This window comes from Castor canadensis, chromosome 15 (genome assembly GCF_047511655.1).
Source record: "Castor canadensis chromosome 15, mCasCan1.hap1v2, whole genome shotgun sequence".
Taxonomy (NCBI): domain Eukaryota; kingdom Metazoa; phylum Chordata; class Mammalia; order Rodentia; family Castoridae; genus Castor; species Castor canadensis.
In genome coordinates, this window is record NC_133400.1 from 13,322,369 (window position 1) to 13,346,346 (window position 23,978).

The 23,978-nt window shown below is 41.2% G+C and overlaps 1 protein-coding gene across 1 annotated transcript in view; it reads right to left on the reverse strand.

The window, feature by feature from the left end:
• Hydin (HYDIN axonemal central pair apparatus protein) overlaps nt 1-23,978 on the reverse strand; it is a 397,410-nt gene that overhangs the window by 134,345 nt on the left and 239,087 nt on the right. Inside the window, exons 27-30 of the mRNA XM_074055707.1 lie at nt 23,604-23,813; nt 21,351-21,488; nt 8,280-8,457; nt 5,920-6,044 (exon numbers count right to left, since the gene is read on the reverse strand). Coding sequence (XP_073911808.1) covers nt 5,920-6,044; nt 8,280-8,457; nt 21,351-21,488; nt 23,604-23,813 — 651 coding nt within the window. The remainder of the gene's footprint in view (nt 1-5,919; nt 6,045-8,279; nt 8,458-21,350; nt 21,489-23,603; nt 23,814-23,978) is intronic.

Below are 23,978 nucleotides of genomic sequence, written 5' to 3' on the forward strand. Positions count from 1 at the left end.
GAGGGAAAAAACCCAAACCAGTAAAATCAGAAATGCTAAAGGGGAATAAGAACAAACACCATGGAAATCCAGGAAATCATCAGAGACTACTTTGAGAACCTGTATTCCAATAAATTTGAAAATCTTGAAGAAATGGACAAATTTCTAGATACTTACGACCATTCAAAATTGAACCAAGATGATATTAAGCACCTAAATAGATCTATAACACAAAATGAAATTGAAGCAGCAATAGTCTCCCAAAAAAGAAAAGTCCAGGACCTGATGGATTCTCTGCTGAATTCTATTAGACCTTTAAAGAAGAACTGATACCAACTCTCCTTAAAGTTTTCCATGAAATAGAAAGGGAAGAACACTACCTAACTCATTCTATGAAGCCAGTATTACATTCATCCCAAAACCAGACAAAGACACCTCCAAAAAGGAGAACTATAGGCCAATCTCCTTAATGAACATTGATGCAAAAATCCTCAGTAAAATAATGGCAAACCAAATACAATAACATATCAGAAAGATCATTCACCATGACCAAGTCGGCTTCATCCCAGGGATTCAGGGGTGGTTCAACATATGGAAATCTATAAATGTAATGCAGTAGCACATTAATAGAAGCAAAGACAAAAACCACTCGATCATCTCAATAGATGGAGAAAAAGCCTTTGATAAGATTCAACACCACTTCATGGTAAAAGCTCTAAGAAAACTAGGAATAAAAGAAATGTACCTCAACATTGTAAAGGCTGTATATGACAAACCTACAGCCAACATCATACTTAATGGAGAAAAACTGAAACCATTTCCCCTAAAATCAGGAATGAGACAAGGGTGCCCACTATCCTCACTCCTATTCAACGTAGTCCTGGAATTCCTAGCCAGAGCAATAAGATAAGAAGAAGAAATAAAAGAAATACAAATAGTTAAAGAAACTGTCAAAATATCCCTATTTGCAGATGACATGATCCCATACCTCAAAGACCCAAAAAACTCTACCCCAAAACTCCTAGAAACCATAAACATCTTCAGCAGTGTGACAGGATACAAAATCAACTTACAAAAACCATTAGCTTTTCTATACACCAACAATGAACAAATTGAGAAAGAATATAGGAAAACAATTCCATTTACAATAGCCTCAAAAAAGTCAAATACCTAGGAGCAAACTTAACAAAGGATGTGAATGACCTCTACAAGGAGAACTACAAACCTCTGAAAAAAGAGATTGTGGAAGTCTACAGAAGGTGGAAAGATCTCCCATGCTCATGGATTGGTAGAATCAGCATAGCAAAAATGGCTATACTACCGAAAGCAATCTACATGTTTAATGCAATTCCCATCAAAATCCCAATGACATTCATCACAGAGACTGAAAAATCTACCCTAAAGTTCATTTGGAAACACAAGAGACCATGAATAGCCAAGGCAATACTCAGTCAAAGATCAATGCAGGAGGTATCACAATACCTGACTTCAAACTATATTACAAAGCAATAGCAATAAAATCAGCATGGTACTGGCACAAAAACAGATATGAAGACCAGTGGAACAGAATAAAGGACCCGGATATGAATCCACATATCTATGCCCACCTTATTTTTGACAATGGCACCAAAAACATACGATGGAGAAAAGACAGTCTCTTCCACAAATGTTGCTGGGAAAAGTGAATATCTGCCTGCAGAAAACTGAAACTAGATCCATGTCTATCACCCTGTACTAGTATCAACTCAAATGGATCAATGATCTTAATATCAGACCCAAAACACTGAAGCTAGTACAGGAAAGAGCAGGGAATACTCTGGAAATAATAGGTATAGGCAAGGACTTCCTCAATAGGACCCCAGCAGCTCAGCAACTAAGAGACTGGATGGACAAATGGGACTACATAAAATTAAAAAGCTCTGTACAATAAAAGAAATGGTCTCTAAACTGAAGAGACCATCCACAGAGTGGGAGAAAATATTTGCTAGCTATACATCAGACAAAGGACTGATAACCAGAATATACAGGGAACTCAAAAAACTAAACTCCCCCAAAATCAATGAGCCAAAAAAGAAATGGGCAACTGAACTAAACAGAACTTTTTCTAAAGGAAGAAATCCAAATGGCCAAAAAATACATGAAAAAATGCTCACTATTTATAGCTATAAAGGAAATGCAAATCAAAACCACATTACCTCATCCCTGTTAGAATAGCTATCATCAAAAACACTACCAACAGCAGGTGTTGGTGAGGATGTGAGGAAAAAGGAACCCTCATATATTGCTGGTGGGAGTGCAAGCTGGTGCAACCACTCTGGAAAAAAATTTGGAGACTTCTTAAAAATCTAAACATAGACCTGCCATATGATCCAGCAATCCCACTCCTGGGGGTATACCCAAAGGAGTGCAACTCAGGTTACTCCAGAGGCACCTGCACACCCATGTTTATTGCAGCGCTGTTCACAATAGCCAAGTTATGGAAACAGCCAAGATGTCCCACCACTGACGAATGGATTAAGAAAACGTGGTATTTATACACCATGGAATTTTACTCAGTCATGAAGAAGAATGAAATCTTATTATTTGCAGGTAAATGGATGGAACTGGAGAACATCATTCAGAGCGAGGTCAGCCAGTCTCAGAAGACCTAAAATTGTATGTTCTCCCTCACATGTAGACTTTAGATCTAGTGCAAATGCAGCAGTGTAGTTGGACTTGGGTCACATGGTAAGGGGAGAACACATACGGGAGACATAGGAATAGGTAGAAAACCCAAAACATGAAAGCATTTAATGTACCTGGGACCTGCCTGAAACTGAGGAGGGGAAGGGGGGAGGGGTGGGGGAGGGGGGCAGGGTGGAGAAATGACCCAAACAATGTATGCACATGTGAATAAATGAACAAAAAAAATGCCCCACCACTGATGAATTGATTAAGAAAATGTGGTATTTATACAGAATGGAGTTTTACTTAGCCATGAAGAAGAATGAAATCTTATCATTTGCAAGTAAATGGATGGAACTGGAGAACATCATTCTGAGCGAGGTTAGCCAGGCTCAGAAGACCAAAAATCGTATGTTCTCCCTCATATGTGGATTATAGACCTAAACAAATGCAGTAATATTATTGGACTTGGGTCACACGCTAAGGGGAGAACACATACAGGAGGAATAGTGATAGGTAGGAAACCCAAACTTCAAAGTGTTAGAGGAGCTAATACAGTAATCTTAAAGTGACAGAGGTCAATATGAGAAGGTGACTGGGAAGTAGTGAAGAGGTCTGGTAGAGATGAATCAATTCAGGTTGTAATACACATGTGCATGGAAGCAATGCTAGGAATCTCTCTGTACAGCTATCCTTATCTCAACTAGCAAAAATGCTATGTCTTTCTTATTATTGCTTATGTCTATTCTTCAACAAAATTGGAGAAGAGAGCAGAACAGGTTCGACTGGAAGCAAGAGGGGTAGGGGGGAGAGGGAGCGGGTGGGGGGCAGTGGGGAGAGATGTCCCAAATAATGTATGCACATAAGAACAAATGAATAAATAAACAACAAAAGACAGGACATTTTAGAAGAAAAAAAATCATGTTTTTCACATATACAGTCTTTGAGTTGTTTTAATACAATCTGTTTCCACACCTGTCCAAAATTAAAATGAAAAATGCTTTAAAAAAAACAAAAACAAAAATGTTTTTTGCAACTCCCTGTGAATCTATAGTTATTTAAAAATAAAAAGTAAAAAAATCAAAATATTCAAAGAGGATTTCATTTTATATATAGTAAAGATATTTCATAGGTGACAGTAGAAAAAAATACCTAAAAGTGATTTTTTAGGGGAAGGACTGTGAAACAGGTTGAAAAAACTGTTTAAGAAGGGCCAGACTTGGGGGTTTTGGCAGCGGCGCCCTAGCGGCTCGTGGCCTGGGTAGGCAGGGGGAGGGGAACGGGTGGTTAAATAAAATAAAAAAAAAAAAAAAAAAAAAAAAAAAAAGAAGGGCCAGACTTTAGTCCAGGGCCCAGGAGGCAAGGTTAATGTGAGATGTGACCCTCAACCAGACAATAGGGAGCATGGTTGACACCTGTGTCTTACTCAGAAGGACTAGCTCAGCTCTGCAAGTGCTATCAAATGCACCAAGTTCCCACTGAGGATCAGAGCAGCAGTCAGAGACAACTGTCCTAAGGCTGTGGTGGGGAGCAGCCTGGGAAGGTGGTGAGCAGATGAAGACACACCTGTGCTGCCCTCAGGGATAGCCAGGGCTCTGTCCCAAGAAGACAGAAGCTAAGAACCCTGTCTTGGCAGCTGGAAGGCTCGATTCAAATCCTAGCTGTGTGTTTGCTTTGGGCCATGCACTTTGCTTCTGTGAGTTCTGTACAGCTGTAAAATGTGGGTGATAATGGAGCCATTCTCCCCTACCCCCACTCGAGCAGATTTAAAGAGATCAGAATGCAGGCTAGCAGCATGGCACAGGCCTAGTATAAGAGTTCAACAGACAGTAGCTGGTGTTATTACTTCTGATGATTTGGTGCTAATTCACTTTAACAGTTTGGCCTTTGGGGCTCTCAGTCTTCCTCATGACAGCTTTCCTCCCCAACCAGCCTAAGGGGTCTCTAGCTACATATATAATTCTTCCATGAGCAAAATTCTCATGTACATTTGCATTCCTGATCAGGAATATCTGAGGAATTTCAGAGGGTGCTGAGGGAGGACATTTTGGGATTTGTCTTCATAACTCACTTCATATTACAGCCTTTATTAAGAGCTGGGCCACTTCCTCCCTCCAGAGACCACCTCTTAGCTTGGCTTCCACCCAGTGGCACCATGTTCTCTGGATTTTTCTGGAACCTCTTTGGCTGTGCTTCTCCTCACTCAGGTGCTGGTCTACAGAGGGCTCTGTTCTCCATGTCATTCCACTTGTCTGTCTTAGGAGGCTCCATTCTGAACCTAGCCTGTTCCTGGGAACCTCACACCACTTTTCCAGGGAACCTCACACCACTTATTGTGACTACAGTGACCATGGATGACTCTCAATCCACTTTCTCCAACCTGTCTCTCCCAGGGCCAGCAGTGGCGCTGACTCCTTGCTTGGATGACACATAAAACCTCATGGTCAACAATGGACTATCTGAATTCACTTCCTTTCTCCCCCTTCCACAAAATCTTGTTTCTGCTCCTGAGGTCCTGTCTCAATGCCCCCTCCTTATTTTATCATTCATGTGAGACACCTGGAGGTGACTCCTGCCTCACTCCATAGCATACCCAATCAATCTTGAGTCCCTCCCCATTCTACTTCTGGAATATTCCTTGAGCCCACCCAATTCTCCCTGTGGCCACTGTCATCGTGATTGCACCCACCACCAGCTCTCACCTAGAATCATCCCAACAGATTGAAAAAACCCCACACCTCCCCAAATCTATTCTCACTCCCTCAATTCTCCTCCACCAAAGCTCCACAAGACAGCCAGAGGGATGTTTTAAAGACGGAAATATGAACAGGGCGCTGGTGCTTCACACCTGTAATCCCAGCTACTCAGGAGGCAGAGATCAGGAGGATTGCAGTTTGAAACCACCCCAGGCAAATAGTTTTCGAGATCCTATCTCAAAAAAACTTTTCACAGAAAAGGGCTGCTGGAGTGGCTCAAGGCTTAGGCCCTGAGTTCAAGCCCCCATACCACAAAAAAAAAAAAAAAAAAGGATGTAAATATGACTATACTACACTCCTGGCTGGGACACTTCAGTGTCTTCCTGTTGCCCTCAGGAAAAAAGTCTAAAACCTTTAATGGGTTCTCCAGGGGGCTGCTCACTCTTTTGGGGTCATCTTGCCATCCCTCTCCCCCTTTCTTTGCCTTAGCTATCTCTCTCCTTCTGTCCCTCAGAGACATCATACCCCAGGACCTTTGCACATACTGTCTGCACACACATTCTGCACAGAGTGAAGCTACCTCGGTGGATTCATCTTCAGGCATTTCCTCAATGTTCTCAAAGTGATTGAGAGTTTCATATCCAACGAACTCTTTTTCTATATTTTTCTTGGCCTGATCCAAGAAGGTTTCATACTTTTCATTGCCTGTGGAGGTTGGCAGGAGAAGATAATCAGAATGGTCAGAAAAATACAAATCATACTCGAAACAGATTCTCAGCTCAGGGTAAAATGAGAAGGAAGAGAACTTTTGACCTGCCATGTTTTTTCTGCTTCAGAGGGTGTGGGAGGTATTTCACAAGTGAGTTGAGCTTGTGTCTGAGACCTCACTAAGTTTAATGAGGTTGTACTTGTGTGGCTGCTATCTGGTTCTTAAGAACTTGAAGGCAGTACAGGCCCACTTGGGGCTTTCCCTTCCAGCACTGAAACCCCACCCTCTAGAGCTCCTCAAGGCTGGACACACCGCACAGCTCTGCACTCTTTCGTTGTTCTCCGTGTTTCTTAAATCTCACTTTGGGTCAAGTTACTTCATAAATAAACCACAATACCTTAAGTGGGGGAGAGGAGGTAAGTGGTGGGGCCATTCCAGACACTCAAATTTACCACTGAGCCAGAGCAAATTCAAGTGATTTGAAAGGCAAAGTAGGCAAGGTAATTAAAATCTACAAAAACAACAGGAAATGCTGTGACTGTGGTAGAAGGTAGCACCTAAGGCCAACTAATGACATTCAGATTTAAGGTTTTGTTTGTTTGTTTTGGCAATACTGGTGTTTGAACTCACTCAACTACTTGAGCCACACCCCCCAGCCATTTTTTGCTTTGGTTATTTTCTTGAATAGGACTCATTTCTCCGCCTGGGGCCAGCCTTGGATTACGATCTGCCTCCTCTACCTCCTGTGTAGCTGAGGTTACAGAACTAAACCATCATGCCTAACTTCTTTGTTGAGATGGAGTCTCCCTAACTATTTGCCTGGGCTGGCCTTGAGCCATGATCCTCCTGATCTCCACCTCCCTAGTAGCACATTTTTTTAAAGCCCTTATTGGCCAACTATGTCTAACTGCTTTCTGATGAGGCCAGCTGGCCAACCAGTTTTCAACTAGGTGGCAAAGGCTTTCCTTCCTGACACTTACAGTTGGCTTTCTGTATCTGCAGGTTCTACATCTGTAGATTCGAACACTGGATCAAAAATATCTGAAAAAAGACTACACCTGCACTGACCTTTTCCTTGTTGTTGTCCTCTAAGCCATACAGGGAATTGCCTGATTCTGTTATCTACATAGCATTTGTGTTGTATTCAGTATTATGAGAACTCTAGAGACGGCTTAAAATGTATGGAAGATGTGTGCAAATTCAAGGCAAATGGACCTTTTTTTTTTTTGGTGGTACTGGGGATTGAACTCAGGACCTTGAGCACGATGCCATTTTACATAAGGAACTTGAGCATCTGTGGTTTCCAGTGTTCCCTTCCCCTGCCGAATACTGAGGGATGACTGTACACGTGAAGCTGCAGTTACCTGCCTTCAGCCAGAATGCTATCCTCTACGTTATACTCTAATGAGTGACGTTTTCAGGGTGCAGACATTTAGAATTTAATGGTGATCATGAACAGGTGAATTAGTAGCTTTAGAGAATAGGGTAGGAAGATGTGGGAGTGAGGAATTAGCCTCAAGCTTTGTAGGGTAAATTCCAAGGAACTCGAACAGGGGCTCATGACCCTTGATCCTGTCCTGTGTCAGGGAGAAAGAGTGAGACAGAGTCTATGGCTGAAGGAGCTACTCAGGGGACTTTTGGGGTCTACTAAGACAGCAAAGACAGTGTGGTGCAGAGGGATGGCTCTGGGAGCTACACAAGACCAGAAAAGCCTTGGCGAGGAGGTGGGCAGATGACTAATGTCTAATGTAGCCTTCAAACTGAGTAATGCCAATGTAAGGGGTCAGAGGCTGCGGCTGCCTTTCTGGGCAGTTTACATTTTGAGAATTCTCCATCTGCCTATATCAGCCTTCACCTTCTCCATCGAGAAGATGCTGGCACATGCTATTGAGAAACAGTTATGACCGGAAGGAACCCACCCGGGACCAAAAGGCCTTCAGAGGTGAGATTTCCTAGTCCTTCTGTAAATAATTCAATGATGGCAAAACTGGCCAGAGGTCTTAGTTTGGGCCTTCCATAGGCTATTTCTTGTCTCTCTAAAATTCAGGTTACCAAGTCAAATTGAACTTTTGCACAACCCCCCAGAGTTTTGGGCAACTGAGGAATAGCACAGAAGGGCACTAGAGGGGATCACTAAGAAAACAAAGTCAGCAGCCACACTCTTGGAAGAAGCAAAGCTAAAATGCATCTGTTGTCCCCGAGTGGGGACATACTATGACAGGCAGCAGTACCTCGGAGGCTCCTGGGGAGATCAAGGCAGATCCGGGGAAAGATGCCCTCTCCACTCAGCGTGATATTCTCGGGGTCCAGGTGGGCGATCTGTATCTGGAAGCTCCTTTGAAAGACCTCAGGGATTCCAGGTAAGTAGTAAACCTTTAGCACCTGTGCCTCACATGAGCTGATAAAACCCTAGGCAGGAGAAAGACCGGAGAGAACTTTTTACAACTTTCAAATGGACCCTCCTTTGGAGGGGTGATGGATTAGGTAATCCCAGAGATCGCTGGAATTAAGTCCCTCCAAGACATGTTCCTATGACATTGCAAAAAGGTGACAAGAAAACAAGAGCAAAACAAGCAATGTATATGAACAGACATTTCATAAAAGAAACATGAAGAGCAAATAAAAACAGTAAAAGATGCCCACCGTCACATCATCAGGGAAACAGAAACTAAGATCATAGTAAAAAGAAATTAAGACTGGGTCTAGCTGCTGAAGCCTAGCTACTTGGGAGGTGGAGATCGGGAGGATCATGGTTGCAGCCCAACCCAGGCAAAAGTTCTACAGAACCCCCATCTCAACCAATGGCTGGGTACAGAGACACATGCCTGTCATCCTAGCTATGTGGGGAAGCATAAATAGGAGGATTGCAGCTCTGGCCAGCCTGGGCATAAAGCAAGACCCTATCTAAAAAATAACCAACACAAAAAGGACTGGGGCTGTGACTCAAGTGATAGAGTGTCTGCTTAGCAATGATGAGGTCCTTAGTTCAAGCCCCAGTACTGTCAAAAAAAAATTAAACCACAGACTGGTAAAAGTTTACCAAGTTTTTGTGAGAATATGCATCATAGGAGACTTTGAAACACATCTGATGGGGCTGTCCATAGGAATTAAGCATAAAGAAAAACATTTATTTATTTTGAGGTACTGGGGATTTGACTCAGGGCCTGTGCCTCGGGCTTGCTCGGGAAGTACTCTACCACTTGATACTTGCTCTAGTCCTTTTGCTTTGCTTCGCTTTGATTTTTAGATAGGGTCTTGTGTTTTTGCTTAGCTGACCTTGGACTGCAATCCACCTACCTTGGCCTCCTGAGCAGCTGGGACTGCAAGCATGCCACTATGTGCAGCCAATAAAGTGGAACATACATGGCCTATTACCAGAAATTCCACTCCACAGAAAATTCTCTAGGAAAACTTCTACATATGGATCAAGAACCACATGGGGGAAAATCCATAGCAGCATTGGTTCTAATAGCCAACTATTTGGGGAAAAAACACCCCAAATGTGCTTTCACAGGAAAATGCAACACAACTTACTTTCCATGTAGTTAGAAAAGGAATATTATTCAGTAGTGAAAATAAATGAACTAGAGCCATTGTGCGACAATATGGATGAGTGTTTTAGAAACACAATATAGGTGAGAAAAGCAAATTGCACCAGGTTACAGTTACTGACACCATTTAAAAAATAATGCTCGGGATAAAGCAAAATCACATAGAACCAAACCTCCATGAAGGTAAATATATTTGTCTGTTTTCTTTTTTTTTTTCATTTTTCTTTTATTATTCATATGTGCATACAAGGCTTGGTTCATTTCTCCCCCCTGCCCCCGCCCCCTCCCTTACCACCCACTCCGCCCCCTCCCTCTCCCCCCCCTCAATACCCAGCAGAAACTATTTTGCCCTTATTTCTAATTTTGTTGTAGAGAGAGTATAAGCAATAATAGAAAGGAACAAGGGGTTTTGCTGGTTGAGATAAGGATAGCTATACAGGGCATTGACTCACATTGATTTCCTGTATGTGTGTGTTGCCTTCTAGGTTAATTCTTTTTGATCTAACCTTTTCTCTAGTACCTGTTCCCCTTTTCCTATTGGCCTCAGTTGCTTTAAGGTATCTGCTTTAGTTTCTCTGCGTTAAGGGCAACAAATGCTAGCTAGTTTTTTAGGTGTCTTACCTATCCTCACCCCTCCCTTGTGTGCTCTCGCTTTTATCATGTGCTCATAGTCCAATCCCCTTGTTGTGTTTGCCCTTGATCTAATGTCCACATATGAGGGAGAACATACGATTTTTGGTTTTTTGAGCCAGGCTAACCGCACTCAGAATGATGTTCTCCAATTCCATCCATTTACCAGCGAATGATAACATTTCGTTCTTCTTCATGGCTGCATAAAATTCCATTGTGTATAGATACCACATTTTCTTAATCCATTCGTCAGTGCTGGGGCATCTTGGCTGTTTCCATAACTTGGCTATTGTGAATAGTGCCGCAATAAACATGGATGTGCAGGTGCCTCTGGAGTAACAGTCTTTTGGGTATATCCCCAAGAGTGGTATTGCTGGATCAAATGGTAGATCGATGTCTAGCTTTTTAAGTAGCCTCCAAATTTTTTTCCAGAGTGGTTATACTAGTCTACATTCCCACCAACAGTGTAAGAGGGTTCCTTTTTCCCCGCATCCTCGCCAACACCTGTTGTTGGTGGTGTTGCTGTTGATGGCTATTCTAACAGGGGTGAGGTGGAATCTTAGCGTGGTTTTAATTTGCATTTCCTTTATTGCTAGAGATGGTGAGCATTTTTTCATGTGTTTTCTGGCCATTTGAATTTCTTCTTTTGAGAAAGTTCTGTTTAGTTCACATGCCCATTTCTATATTGGTTCATTAGTTTTGGGAGAATTTAGTTTTTTAAGTTCCCTGTATATTCTGGTTATCAGTCCTTTGTCTGATGTATAATTGGCAAATATTTTCTCCCACTCTGTGGGTGTTCTCTTCAGTTTAGAGACCATTTCTTTTGATGAACAGAAGCTTTTTAGTTTTATGAGGTCCCATTTATCTATGCTATCTCTTAGTTGCTGTGCTGCTGGGGTTTCATTGAGAAAGTTCTTACCTATACCTACTAACTCCAGAGTATTTCCTACTCTTTCCTGTATCAACTTAAGAGTTTGGGGTCTGATATTAAGATCCTTGATCCATTTTGAGTTAATCTTGGTATAGGGTGATATACATGGATCTAGTTTCAGTTTTTTGCAGACTGCTAACCAGTTTTCCCAGCAGTTTTTGTTGAAGAGGGTGCTATTTCTCCATCGTATATTTTTAGCTCCTTTGTCAAAGATAAGTTGCTCATAGTTGTGTGGCTTCATATCTGGGTCCTCTATTCTGTTCCACTGGTCTTCATGTCTGTTTTTGTGCCAGTACCATGCTGTTTTTATTGTTATTGCTTTGTAATATAGTTTGAAGTCAGGTATTGTGATACCTCCTGCATTGTTCTTTTGACTGAGTATTGCCTTGGCTATTCGTGGCCTCTTGTGTTTCCATATAAATTTAACAGTAGATTTTTCAATCTCTTTAATGAATGTCATTGGGATTTTGATGGGAATTGCATTAAACATGTAGATTACTTTGGGGAGTATCAACATTTTTACTATGTTGATTCTACCAATCCATGAGCATGGGAGATCTCTCCACTTTCTATAGTCTTCCTCAATCTCTTTCTTCAGAAGTGTATAGTTTTCCTTGTAGAGGTCTTTCACATCTTTTGTTAGGTTTACACCTAGGTATTTGATTTTGTTTGAGGCTATTGTAAATGGAATTGTTTTCATACATTCTTTTTCCGTTTGCTCATTGTTAGTGTATAGAAATGCTAATGATTTTTCTATGTTGATTTTATATCCTGCTACCTTGCTATAGCTATTGATGATGTCTAGAAGCTTCTGAGTAGAGTTTTTTGGGTCTTTAAGGTATAGGATCATGTCGTCTGCAAATAGGGATATTTTGACAGTTTCTTTACCTATTTGTATTCCTTTTATTCCTTCTTCTTGCCTAATTGCTCTGGCTAGGAATTCCAGTACTATGTTGAATAGGAGTGGAGATAGTGGGCATCCTTGTCTGGTTCCTGATTTTAGAGGGAATGGTTTTAATTTTTCTCCGTTAAGTATAATGCTGGCTGTAGGTTTGTCATATATAGCTTTTATAATGTTGAGGAACTTTCCTTCTATTCCTAGTTTTCTTAGAGCTTTTATCATGAAATGATGTTGGATCTTATCAAAGGCTTTTTCTGCATCTATTGAGATGATCAAGTGGTTTTTGTCTTTGCTTCTGTTAATGTGGTTTATTACGTTTATTGATTTTCATATGTTGAACCACCCCTGCATCCCTGGGATGAAGCCTACTTGGTCGTGGTGAATAATCTTTTTGATGTGTTGCTGAATTCGGTTTGCCATTATTTTGTTGAGGATTTTTGCATCAATGTTCATTAAGGAGATTGGCCTATAGTTCTCCTTTTTGGAGGTGTCTTTGCCTGGTTTTGGGATAAGTGTAATACTGGCTTCATAAAATGTGTTTGGCAGTTTTCCTTCCTTTTCTATTTCATGGAACAGTTTAAGGAGGGTTGGTATCAGTTCTTCTTTAAAGGTCTGATAGAATTCAGCAGAGAATCCGTCAGGTCCTGGACTTTTCTTTTTGGGGAGACTCTTGATTGCTGCTTCAATTTCATTTTGTGTTATAGGTCTATTCAGGTGATTAATTTCCTCTTGGTTCAGTTTTGGATGATCATATGTATCTAGAAATCTGTCCATTTCTTTTAGATTTTCAAATTTATTTGAATATAGGTTCTCAAAGTAGTCTCTGATGATTTCCTGGACTTCCATGGTGTTTGTTGTTATCTCCCCTTTTGCATTCCTAATTCTACTAATTTGGGTTTTTTCTCTCCTCATTTTTGTCAGGTTTGCCAGGGGTCTATCAATCTTGTTTATTTTTTCAAAGAACCAACTTTTTGTTTCATTAATTCTTTGTATGGTTTTTTTGGTTTCTATTTCGTTGATTTCAGCTCTTATTTTTATTATTTCTCTCCTTCTATTTGTTTTGGGATTTGCTTGTTCTTGTTTTTCTAGGAGTTTGAGATGTATCATTAGGTCATTGATTTGGGATCTTTCAATCTTTTTAATATATGCACTCATGGCTATAAACTTTCCTCTCAAGACTGCCTTAGCTGTGTCCCATAGGTTCCGGTAGGTTGTGTTTTCATTTTCATTGACTTCCAGGAACTTTTTAATTTCCTCTTTTATTGCATCGATGATCCACTCTTCATTAAGTAATGAGTTATTTAGTTTCCAGCTGTTTGCATATTTTTTGTCTTTACTTTTGTTGTTGAGTTCTACTTTTACTGCATTGTGGTCAGATAGTATGCACGGTATTATTTCTATTTTCTTATATTTGCTGAGGCTTGCTTTGTGCCCTAGGATATGATCTATTTTGGAGAAGGTTCCATGGGCTGCTGAGAAGAATGTATATTGTGTAGAAGTTGGATGAAATGTTCTGTAGACATCTACTAGGCCCACTTGATCTATTGCATATTTTAGATCTTGGATTTCTTTATTGAGTTTTTGTTTGGATGACCTATCTATTGATGATAATGGAGTGTTAAAGTCTCCCACAACCACTGTGTTGGTGTTTATATATGCTTTTAGGTCTTTCAGGGTATGTTTGATGAAATTGGGTGCATTGACATTGGGTGCGTACAGATTGATGATTATTATTTCCTTTTGGTCTATTTCCCCTTTTATTAGTATGGAATGTCCTTCTTTATCTCGTTTGATCAATGTAGGTTTGAAGTCTACTTTGTCAGAGATAAGTATTGCTACTCCTGCTTGTTTTCGGGGGCCATTGGCTTGGTAAATCTTCTTCCAGCCTTTCATCCTAAGCATATGCTTATTTCTGTCAGTGAGATGAGTCTCCTGTAAGCAACAAATTGTTGGATCTTCTTTTTTAATCCATTTTGTCAAATGGTGTCTTTTGATGGGTGAATTAAGTCCATTAACATTAAGCATTAGTACTGATAGGTATGTGGTGATTCCTGCCATTTAGTTATCTTAGTTGTTTGAAGGTTTGATTGTGTGTACCTAACTTGATGTTACTCTCTACTGTCTTGCTTTTTCTTATCCTGTGGTTTGGTGCTGCCTGCCTTTTCATGGTTAAGTTGGGTGTCACTTTCTGTGTGCAGGATCCCTTGCAGAATCTTTTGTAATGGTGGCTTTGTGGTCACATATTGTTTTAGTTTCTGCTTATCATGGAAGACTTTTATTGCTCCATCTATTTTGAATGGTAGCTTTGCTGGGTAGAGTATCCCGGGGTTGAAGTTATTTTCATTCAGTGCCCGGAAGATCTCACCCCACGCTCTTCTTGCTTTTAATGTTTCTGTTGAGAAGTCTGCTGTGATTTTGATGGGTTTACCTTTGTATGTTACTTGTTTTTTCTCTCTTACAGCCTTCAATATCCTTTCCTTAGTTTCTGAACTTGTTGTTTTAATGATAATATGTTGTGGAGTAGTTCTATTTTGATCTGGTCTGTTTGGTGTCCTGGAGGCCTCTTGCATTTGTATGGGAATATCTTTCTCTAGATTTGGGAAATTTTCTGTTATTATTTTGTTGAATATATTACGCATTCCCTTCGCTTGCACCTCTTCTCCTTCTTCGATGCCCGTGATTCTCAAGTTTGGTCTTCTGATGGAGTCAGTGAGTTCTTGCATTTTCTTTTCACAGGTCTTGAGTTGTTTAATTAATAGTTCTTCGGTTTTTCCTTTAATTACCATTTCATCTTCAAGTTCTGAGATTCTGTCTTCTGTTTGTTCTATTCTGCTGGATTGGCCTTCCGTTTTGTTTTGCAGTTCTGTTTCGTTCTTTTTTCTGAGGTTTTCCATATCCTGGCTGTTTTCTTCTTTATTGTTGTCTATTTTTGTCCTGAGTTCATTTATCCATTTATTCATTGTGTTCTCTCTTTCACTTTGGTGTTTATACAGTGCTTCTATGGTTTCCTTTATTTCTTCTTTTGCTTTTTCAAATTCTCTATTTTTATTGTCTTGGAATTTCTTGAGTGTCTCCTGTACATTTTGGTTGACCATATCCAGTATCATCTCTATAAAATTCTCATTGAGTACTTGTAGTATGTCTTCTTTTAAATTATTCTTGTGGGCTTCATTGGGTCCTTTGGCATAGTTTATCTTCATTTTGTTGGAGTCTGGATCTGAGTTTCTGTTCTCTTCATTCCCCTCTGGTTCCTGTACTAATTTTTTGCTGTGGGGAAACTGGTTTCCCTGTTTTTTCTGTCTTCCCGTCATTGTCCTTGGTGTTGTTACTGTCCCTGTACTGTGTGTAATTAAGTATTTTCTAGCTTGTAATAATAACAATGGTAATATTGAGAATGGAAGAGTGAGCTGAGATGGAAAGTAAATAGTTAAAGAAAAGGGGAAAACAAATACACAGACAAGAGGGAGAAAGCAGAACAAGGTATCAGACAAGAGAGTTTCAAAGGTATAAACAGGGAGTGTTAGTGTACTAATCGACAGTAAGCTGAACAGACAATAGAGAGACAGAGAGAGGATTGAAAATCAAAGATAAAAAAAATAAAAAATAAGTAAATGAAAGTAATATCTATATATAAAAATGAATTAAAATAAAATGGAAAATAGAAAAAAAAAACAAAAACCCAAAAAACTTCCAAGTTTATATGCAATGCAGTTTCAGTCTTAATAATTTGGGTGTCCGTCTCAATCTCCAGTCCTGGAGTTGGTGCCTCAGATGTTGTTCTGTAGTTGTCTCATCAAAGGGGATGCATAAAGTAGAACAAAACTGCACACACACACACACACACACACACACACACACACACACAAGAAAAAAAAAAAGCCCCACCAAGTGTCCCCAGTTCAAATGCAATACAGTTTCAGTAAGTTTTTCAGCTTGCAGGTGTAATTCGGTTGTTCTCTCATCAAAGGTAGGGAGAAAAAGAAAAAAAAGCGTCTGGAGACAGTTCTGAGAGTGGTATCTGCAACTGTGGCTCGCCTGCCTGCTGCTCTCAGCCTGTAGCTGGCGGCGTTATTTATGCAGATCTCTGGGGTGAGCTAGCACTCACCTGGTCCCACAGGCTTTGTTTGCTCAGAGTTCTCCTGTGTGGGAGCCTCTGCTACAGGCTTTCCCCTTCCCAAGCACTGGGAAAGGTGACACTGCCCCGCGTTGTCAGGCCTGCGTGTTTATTTACAGTTCATGTGGGAGCCCCTCTCCTCTGAAGTTTTCCTCCCACTGCCACTTTCAGCAGCTTTCCTGCTCCTGCTTACTGGGCAGTGCTGCTGCTCCTGCCAGCCACCATGTTTGTTTACAGTTCACGTGGGAAGTGGGTCTTCCCTCCTCTCACAAGCTTCCCTGCTCCTGGTTGCTGGGCACGCGCCCCGCTCCCGCCAAAGCCTCTCCGGCCTGCCTGGCTTGTTTATTTACAGTCCCGGGAAGGATTCTCTTCCCCCAATCTTCAGTGCTCAGGGTGCCCCACCCTCTTTCCAGCGTGTCTTAACTGTTCTTATTGCTTAGTACTCAGTTTCTCTTTTTTTCCTGGGTGGAGGTCAGTCTGTCCAGGGGGCTATGCTGCTCTGGCCCAGGCTTGTCTGTGGGGCTACCGCGATACCGCGAAGCTCACCTGGTCCACGTCTTCCCAAGCCGTATGGGCGCCGGCCACTGGCAGCCCCGGGGGCCCTCCTCGTTTCTCCGTTTAACGTGAAGTGGAGATTCTCTGCGCCGGGTGGAGGTGTGGAGGGGTCAAAGTTATGCCTTTTCTCAGTGATTATGCCTGCAAAGTGTGTCTCCAGCGTCTCTCCAAGATTTCACTATAGGAGGGTCGCTTTCTGCTTCCTACCTCTAGCCGCCATCTTGGAATTCCCTTGTCTGTTTTCTTTACTACTCTGTTTCCAGTGCTAGAAAAAGGCTAGAGACAAGTAGTTGTTGCTTAAAAGTTCTGATAAATAAAAATTAAGGTCTTTTGAGAGTGTATACATATGCAATGAAATTATTATTTTTTAAATCACCTCAGAGGCTACATTTTACTTAATGGATGACTGTCAAACAGGTGAATTTGCATCTGGAAAACTCCTATTCATTCTTCAATACCCTTTTCCATTATTACCTAATTTGAAAAGTATTTCCAAGTTAGTTTATCACTTTTTTATTTTTGTAAACAAACTTATTTTTAAAAGGAAGTGATGAACACAAAATTTGGATTGGTGGTTACTGGTTATGAGCAAGTAGGGTCATGAGATAGGAAAGGTGCCTGGGTGGATTTCAGTAGAGCAGACTGCATGATAGGGCACTTACTGAACACGTGCAAGGCTCTGGGTGAGAGAGAGAGACACAGAGTAGCCTCAAATGTATCAGCATATTCTCGATTTAAAGATGGTGGTGGGTTTGAGGTTATCATGCTCTCTAAGGCAGACACGTGTTACATAGATTTCTTTTGTATACATAAAATATTATATATTGTACAACATGGTAAAAATATAACCTCAGGTCAGTAACCAAAAAACAAAAGATGAGGGAATCTCATGGTTAAAGTTACCAGAAGAGACAAATCTGAATGTAATCCAAGCTGGGAAAAATAATGCCAGTCAAAGTTCCAGTTATCTAAGTGTCTTACAAGCCATTTTGATGGGATCTTTACAGCTTTTGAAACTATCTCATTTTGATGTCATAAGAAATGCATATCCTTTGAAGAAAAATTAGAGAATGTAGATAAGAAAAAAGTTAATAAGTGCCACACAAATAATGACAGTGATAACATATTGGTGTTAGATTTTATTTAAACACACAGACACTCACACACATGCACACACACACAGAGATGGGGGCTCTGCCAGCCCTAGTAGAGTCAGCACACTTACCTCAAACCCCTACACCAGCCACGAGAAGAGGAGGAGCCGTTGTCTCCACTCTTTGGCTTCCTTATGTGCAGTACCACTGCACAGACCTGACCCTTGCCACCAAATTTCACAAGGCATTCATCCACATGAAGCACTTTATGAAAGTTCACACATTTTACAGAATGCTGTGTGTGTGCGTGTGTGTGTGCGCACAGGGGGCCCGCGATGGGCAGTCAGTTGTGAAGCGTGCCGTTTGTGTGTGCAGGACCCATCTTTACTCCCTCATTCTCTCTCCTCACCCTTCCTTTTGGTTTTCCACCAAGCTCGTTTTCCACAGAGTGGCTCTTACTGTACTCAGTGTCCTGGGCTGAGGGGTGTCTCAGTTTTAGCTCAAGCACTTAGCAATGTATTTTCCAAACAAAAATATTTCTCATGGAAGCATGGGGGGAGACTTTTCTCTATTTTGATATGCATTCAAAACTCATCTACATGGTGGAGCTCTGTAAACCTCTGTTTTGATTATAAGAATTTGGCTTCATAATAGGAAAGTGGGTATAAAGAAAAGGAAAAACATACAAAGAAAAGTCTCATTTACACACATGCAGAGAACCCTGTTCAAAAAAAGGACAGTGCAGACAGGAGTCAGCATGGCAGCCTGGAGGCCATGTTCCTAGAACGGCTATTTGCAAGGTCAGCTCCTAGCTGGCAGCTAGAAACTGAGGTTTTGGGAGTTCCTACAATTTCTGACGGGACTGGCTCACTGTGTCTCAACTGGGCACACAGTATATACATGGAATTGTCACAATGAAATGCCCCGTATAGCTATTTTAAACAAAAAAGCCTTTTTTTTTTAAAACGGAGGACAGGTTCTGCCTGGGGGGTTGGTACCAGTGGTGGGGGGAAGGATATAGGGAAAGGGTTTGGTAGGGTAAATATGGTGGAAGTATTAGGTACACATGTATGTAAATGGAAAAATGAGACCTGCTGAAACTATTCCAGGAATGGAGGGAGGGAGAATAAAGGAGAATGATGGAGGGGGTGAATTTAAGTATGATATAGTATAAGAACTTTTGTAAATGTCACAATGTACCCTTAATACAATAATAATATGGTAATAAAAAATGGTTCAATGTGGAACTCCTGCTTTCTTTCTGGGTACCTGGAATCTTGGTATGTGCCAGACAGAGATGCCGAGGTGATGAGCCCCCAATAAAAACTGTGGACACCGAGCCTCTAAGCAGTTGTCCTGGCAGTCACGATGTCACAGCTCAATGCTGGGGGACATAAGAGTGCCCTCTGTGACTCCACTGGGAGGAAACCTTGGAAGCTGTGCCTGGTTCTTCTGAATTAACCGTACCCCATGTTCTTCTTCCTTTGCTGGTTTGACTTTGCCTCTTTGTCATAGTAAATTCTAGCTATAAGCACATCATATTACTGAGTCCTGTGCATCTGCTTAGAGAAGAAGGGATATATTACAATCGAACAAGTTCTGCCAACCTTTGAGAAAACAAATAACCGCTTTAGTTTAAAACCATTCCAGAGAACAGAAAAGAGAAAAATTCTCGCTTCTCCTATGATATCCAAACTGGCCAAGCACAGCATGAAGAAGGAAATTACAGGCCAATCATCACTTAACAAACATGTAAAAGAAATAAGAATTGTCTAACTGAATCCAGATTTTATATGTATACATATATAGACACATATCTATGTATCTATATATGAAGGTGTATATATTTTAAAATGTAGATGGTAACATATAATATAGTATTTTCATATCTTCTTTTCTTTTTATAAACCTAATAATTAATACAATAGAATTAACTCAGTATTAGTACATCCAGCACTGCCTCATATCCTTTTAGACTGCTGTGTATTATTCCATCACACAGTTTTAATATATTAAAAAAACCTAGCTCCCTACTGACATATACATTTAGTTTGTTTCTGGTCTTTTGCCATTATCATTATAGATTAGGTAGGAAATATTCTTCTACACATATGATCTTGCAAATGTTGGAACATATATGTATGATAATTAGAAATAAAATGAAATTTCTAATTGAAGAGTAATTTTATTTTGGATTTTTGAGCCAGGCTCTTGCTATGAGCCAGGTTACTCATGACCCTTATGCCTCAGCTGGGATTATAGGTATTTGCCACCATGCTCAGCAACAAATACTAGTACTAGTGCAAAATTACTTTTATTTTAATGTTATTAGTGGTTCTGGGGTTTGAACTCAGGGCTTTGTACTTGCTAGGCAGATGCTCTACCACTTGAGCCATTCCCTTTGTTCTTTTTTGCCTTACTTTTCTGACTTGGTCTCGTGCTTTTGCTGGGGCCAGCCTCAAACCATAGAGCCTTCCAATCTCCACCTCCTAGTAGCTGGGATTACAGGTGTGCACCACAAAAATTGCTTTTTTTTTGTTTTGTTTTTTATTCATATGTGCATACAAGGCTTGGGTCATTTCTCCCCCCTGCCCCCACCCCCTCCCTTACCACCCACTCCGCCCCCTCCCTCTTCCCCCCACCCCCTCAATACCCAGCAGAAGCTATTTTGCCCTTATTTGTAATTTTGTTGAAGAGAGAGTATAAGCAATAATTGGAAGGAACAAGGGTTTTTGCTGGTTGAGATAAGGATAGCTATACAGGGAGTTGACTAACATTAATTTCCTGTGCGTGTGTGTTACCTTCTAGGTTAATTCTTTTTGATCTAACCTTTTCTCTAGTTCCTGGTCCCCTTTTCCTATTGGCCTCAGTTGCTTTTAAGGTATCTGCTTTAGTTTCTCTGCGTTGAGGGCAACAAATGCTAGCTAATTTTTTAGGTGTCTTACCTATCCTCACCCCTCCCTTGTGTGCTCTTGCTTTTATCATGTGCTCAAAGTCCAATCCCCTTGTTGTGTTTGCTCTTGATCTAATGTCCGCATATGAGGGAGAACATATGATTTTTGGTCTACAAAAATTGCTTTTATTTGGCATAGTCAGTTGAGAAAAAGACCTCAGAAATCACAGAGAAGTATGAGACACCAGTGGAAATACAATTAAAAACATGTTTTTGAGACTGGGTCTTGCTATTGTAGCTCAGGCTAGCCTTAAATTCACAATCCTCCTTACCTCAGCTTCCTGGGTGCTGGGACTACAGGTGTGAACTGCCATGGCTGGCGAATATTAATTTTAGGATCATGAAAGAAATCCATAGGCTTTAACTGTCTGCTTCACTAATGTATCCCTGCCGCCTGGGAACTGGCTAATGGAGGACATGGTATGTACTTGTTTAATAAACGAGTGAACTGCATTTATTTATTTTTCTTCCTCCTGAGATCTCTTTAGTTTTAATTTAAAAAAAAAGTCACACTCATAGTCCTGGAAGTGATCACTCACTTATTTCCAGGATGTGGTTTATAGGCTTACTCACCGAGAGAGGCAGAATGAGTGGCACTCCAGGAAGAAGGTTATCTGGCAAGGCCCTGTGATTGGCCAGAACTTGGAACTTGAAGCCAACTTTCCCAGTGTTTCTCAGTGTGATTTCACGCTCTGCGACATGGTCGAACAACTGGAGAGGAGAGGAAGGGAAGAATGACTGTCATCCACTCTTGGGATGGATGCTCTGGTACCCTGATGAAAGAGAATCAACATGTCTCTTCATGAGACAGTCACTGGTCAACCACACTTGAGCACTACCCCTGGTGACAGGAGGACCACTGGTCTCTGGACGTCTGGCTCCGTCTCGTCTTAAGCCACTGGTTTAGTTTACCTCTGACCAGAGGCGTGCACAGCTAACCTCTGCACCTCAGTTTCCTCCCCACGGAACGTACATTAGAGAACACTGAGGTAAGCTTTCTACACTAAGAAGGTTTTGCTTTCTGGATTCTATCCTATAAGAAAAACATAGAATTTGACTTCAGAATGTTCTTGAATGGATTTTTCCACTTACATAGGGAACCATAAATGTATTAGGCCAGGCATGTTCTTTTTCCTGGGATTTTGCTCACATCGTTCACCAATGGGTATAGTAGGCCTGATAACCATATTAGAGGCCCCGAGGCCAAATGAAGGCAAGGACTATCTGCTTCAAAGAACAAACTCAAAGACAAACTGAAGCCATTGCCCAGAGGACCCTGGAGACAAGGAAGGAAAGAGAATTCTATCTGGTCAACACAATGGAGGCGGTCTCAATTGTTGTTGGATGAATTTGAATTTATATGCAACCTTTAATCTATAAACACAATGCATACACATAATTCAGTAATTATACCTGCAGTAGCTGTATAATGGGGATCTAACTTTCATGAAGACTTGCTATGATATGTGGTTTCTGAGTACCTAATACAATGTTAAATTGGGAAGAGGTGAACAGACAGAATTAATTGACAATTATCCCCCCAAATTAGAAGTTCATTATATTATGGCAAAGACTATATATACATAAGTGATAAGGGAATGTAAAAAGAAAGATAACTTTGGGATGGAGCCAATTGGGTCTTACAGGGTGAATAAGTGTGGGGTTGGCTGAGTGGAGGAAGAGGAAGTGTGCAGATGGAAGGATTGGGGTGAATTAGGACATGTGGGTAACCAGCTTGGCCACAGTTAAATATATGGGCTATAATGGAGAATTATGGGCAATAAAATTCCTGTGTAAGGAGCATCAGTTAACAGAGGGGCTTAGAACATCCTTACCCAGGTGGAGCAACTTGGCCCTGACCCACTGGGTGTCAGAGAGAGAAACTCATAACTGATCCAGGCACAGCAATGACTGTAGATGCTTCACTTAAGTAACTACTACCTGCTGGTGAGACAGACATTGTTAACCTGTTCCTATCTAGTAGATGAGGGATACTGAGGTTTAGAGAGGTTAGGTGATGTGCTTAAGGTAACACAGTAGGAAGCAAAACAGAATATAAGCCATGCTCTTTCCTTAATACTATGTTGCTTTCCCAAGTGCTGCTGGGATCAATTGGTCATGGACTAATGGGATGAAAATACAATTTGGGGAAAGTTTATCTGGTAACGACATTTAGATGAGTTAATGGTGGAAGCTATGCATGCATTGCAACCGATTGCTTGCAACAAGTCTGTAGATAGACCCAGCAGCATTGATATCACCTGGGGGTTTGGTAGAAATGCAAACTGTCAGGCATTCTGATTCTGGATGTACAGAATCAGAATCTGCACTTGAACCTGTTGAGTTGTATGCACACTGCAGCATGGAAAGAAGGGCTGTCAGAATTTAGGCATGGCTTGATGACATCCTGTTCACATTGGTGAGGGGATGGGAAGACTGGCTCAGAGCAGGACCTGGTGGATAAATTAGTCAATGCTGGATGCTGTAAGGGAGAGGGCAGTGGAAAAGCCCTGGAGATGAAACCAAAGGGTGTGAGAAAATGGAAGTGCCAATGAAGGAAACCGAGAGGTTGGAACAGACTTCTGGATTGAAACTCGAGTGTCTATCACACTGAGTTTCAGAAGATGGTGAGAAAAGCAGTGAAAATGTCTGGCAAACAGTTAAGAGCAGGAGAATGATCAGGAGGAGGAAAGCAGTTAGGGATTGAGGACAGGGGTGATGGTGAGACTGTGATGTGCAGGATGGTTCAGAAGACATTTGAGGACATGGACTATGATCCATGTTTAAAGCAAAATCAGAAAATCCCCATCCAGTGGTTTGCAGTACCTGTAAGCCATAGTTAATATCCTTGGTGTCAAAGGAGTAGCTGACCAGGGATGCCTCTCCCTTGAGTATTATTTCATAGGTGGGCCCTCCTTCTACTTCACACAGAGCTTTGGCCTGGGCAATGATGTCACAGTGTCCGTAGAAGGTGAAAGATATCTGATGGCTGCTGTGTGGCTGCAGGACTCCAGAGAGGGGCAAAATATCAAACATCTGTAGAGAAAGTCATCCTACATGAGAATAGCTATCGGGATGATGGGCCTGGAAAAGGGTGAGTTAAGGTCATATCAACAGATGGGTGAGTTCCTAGCTTTTAACTTGTGTGACTCCAACAGAGGTGACTAGACCAACGGGGCTGAACATATCTGATGGTAATGG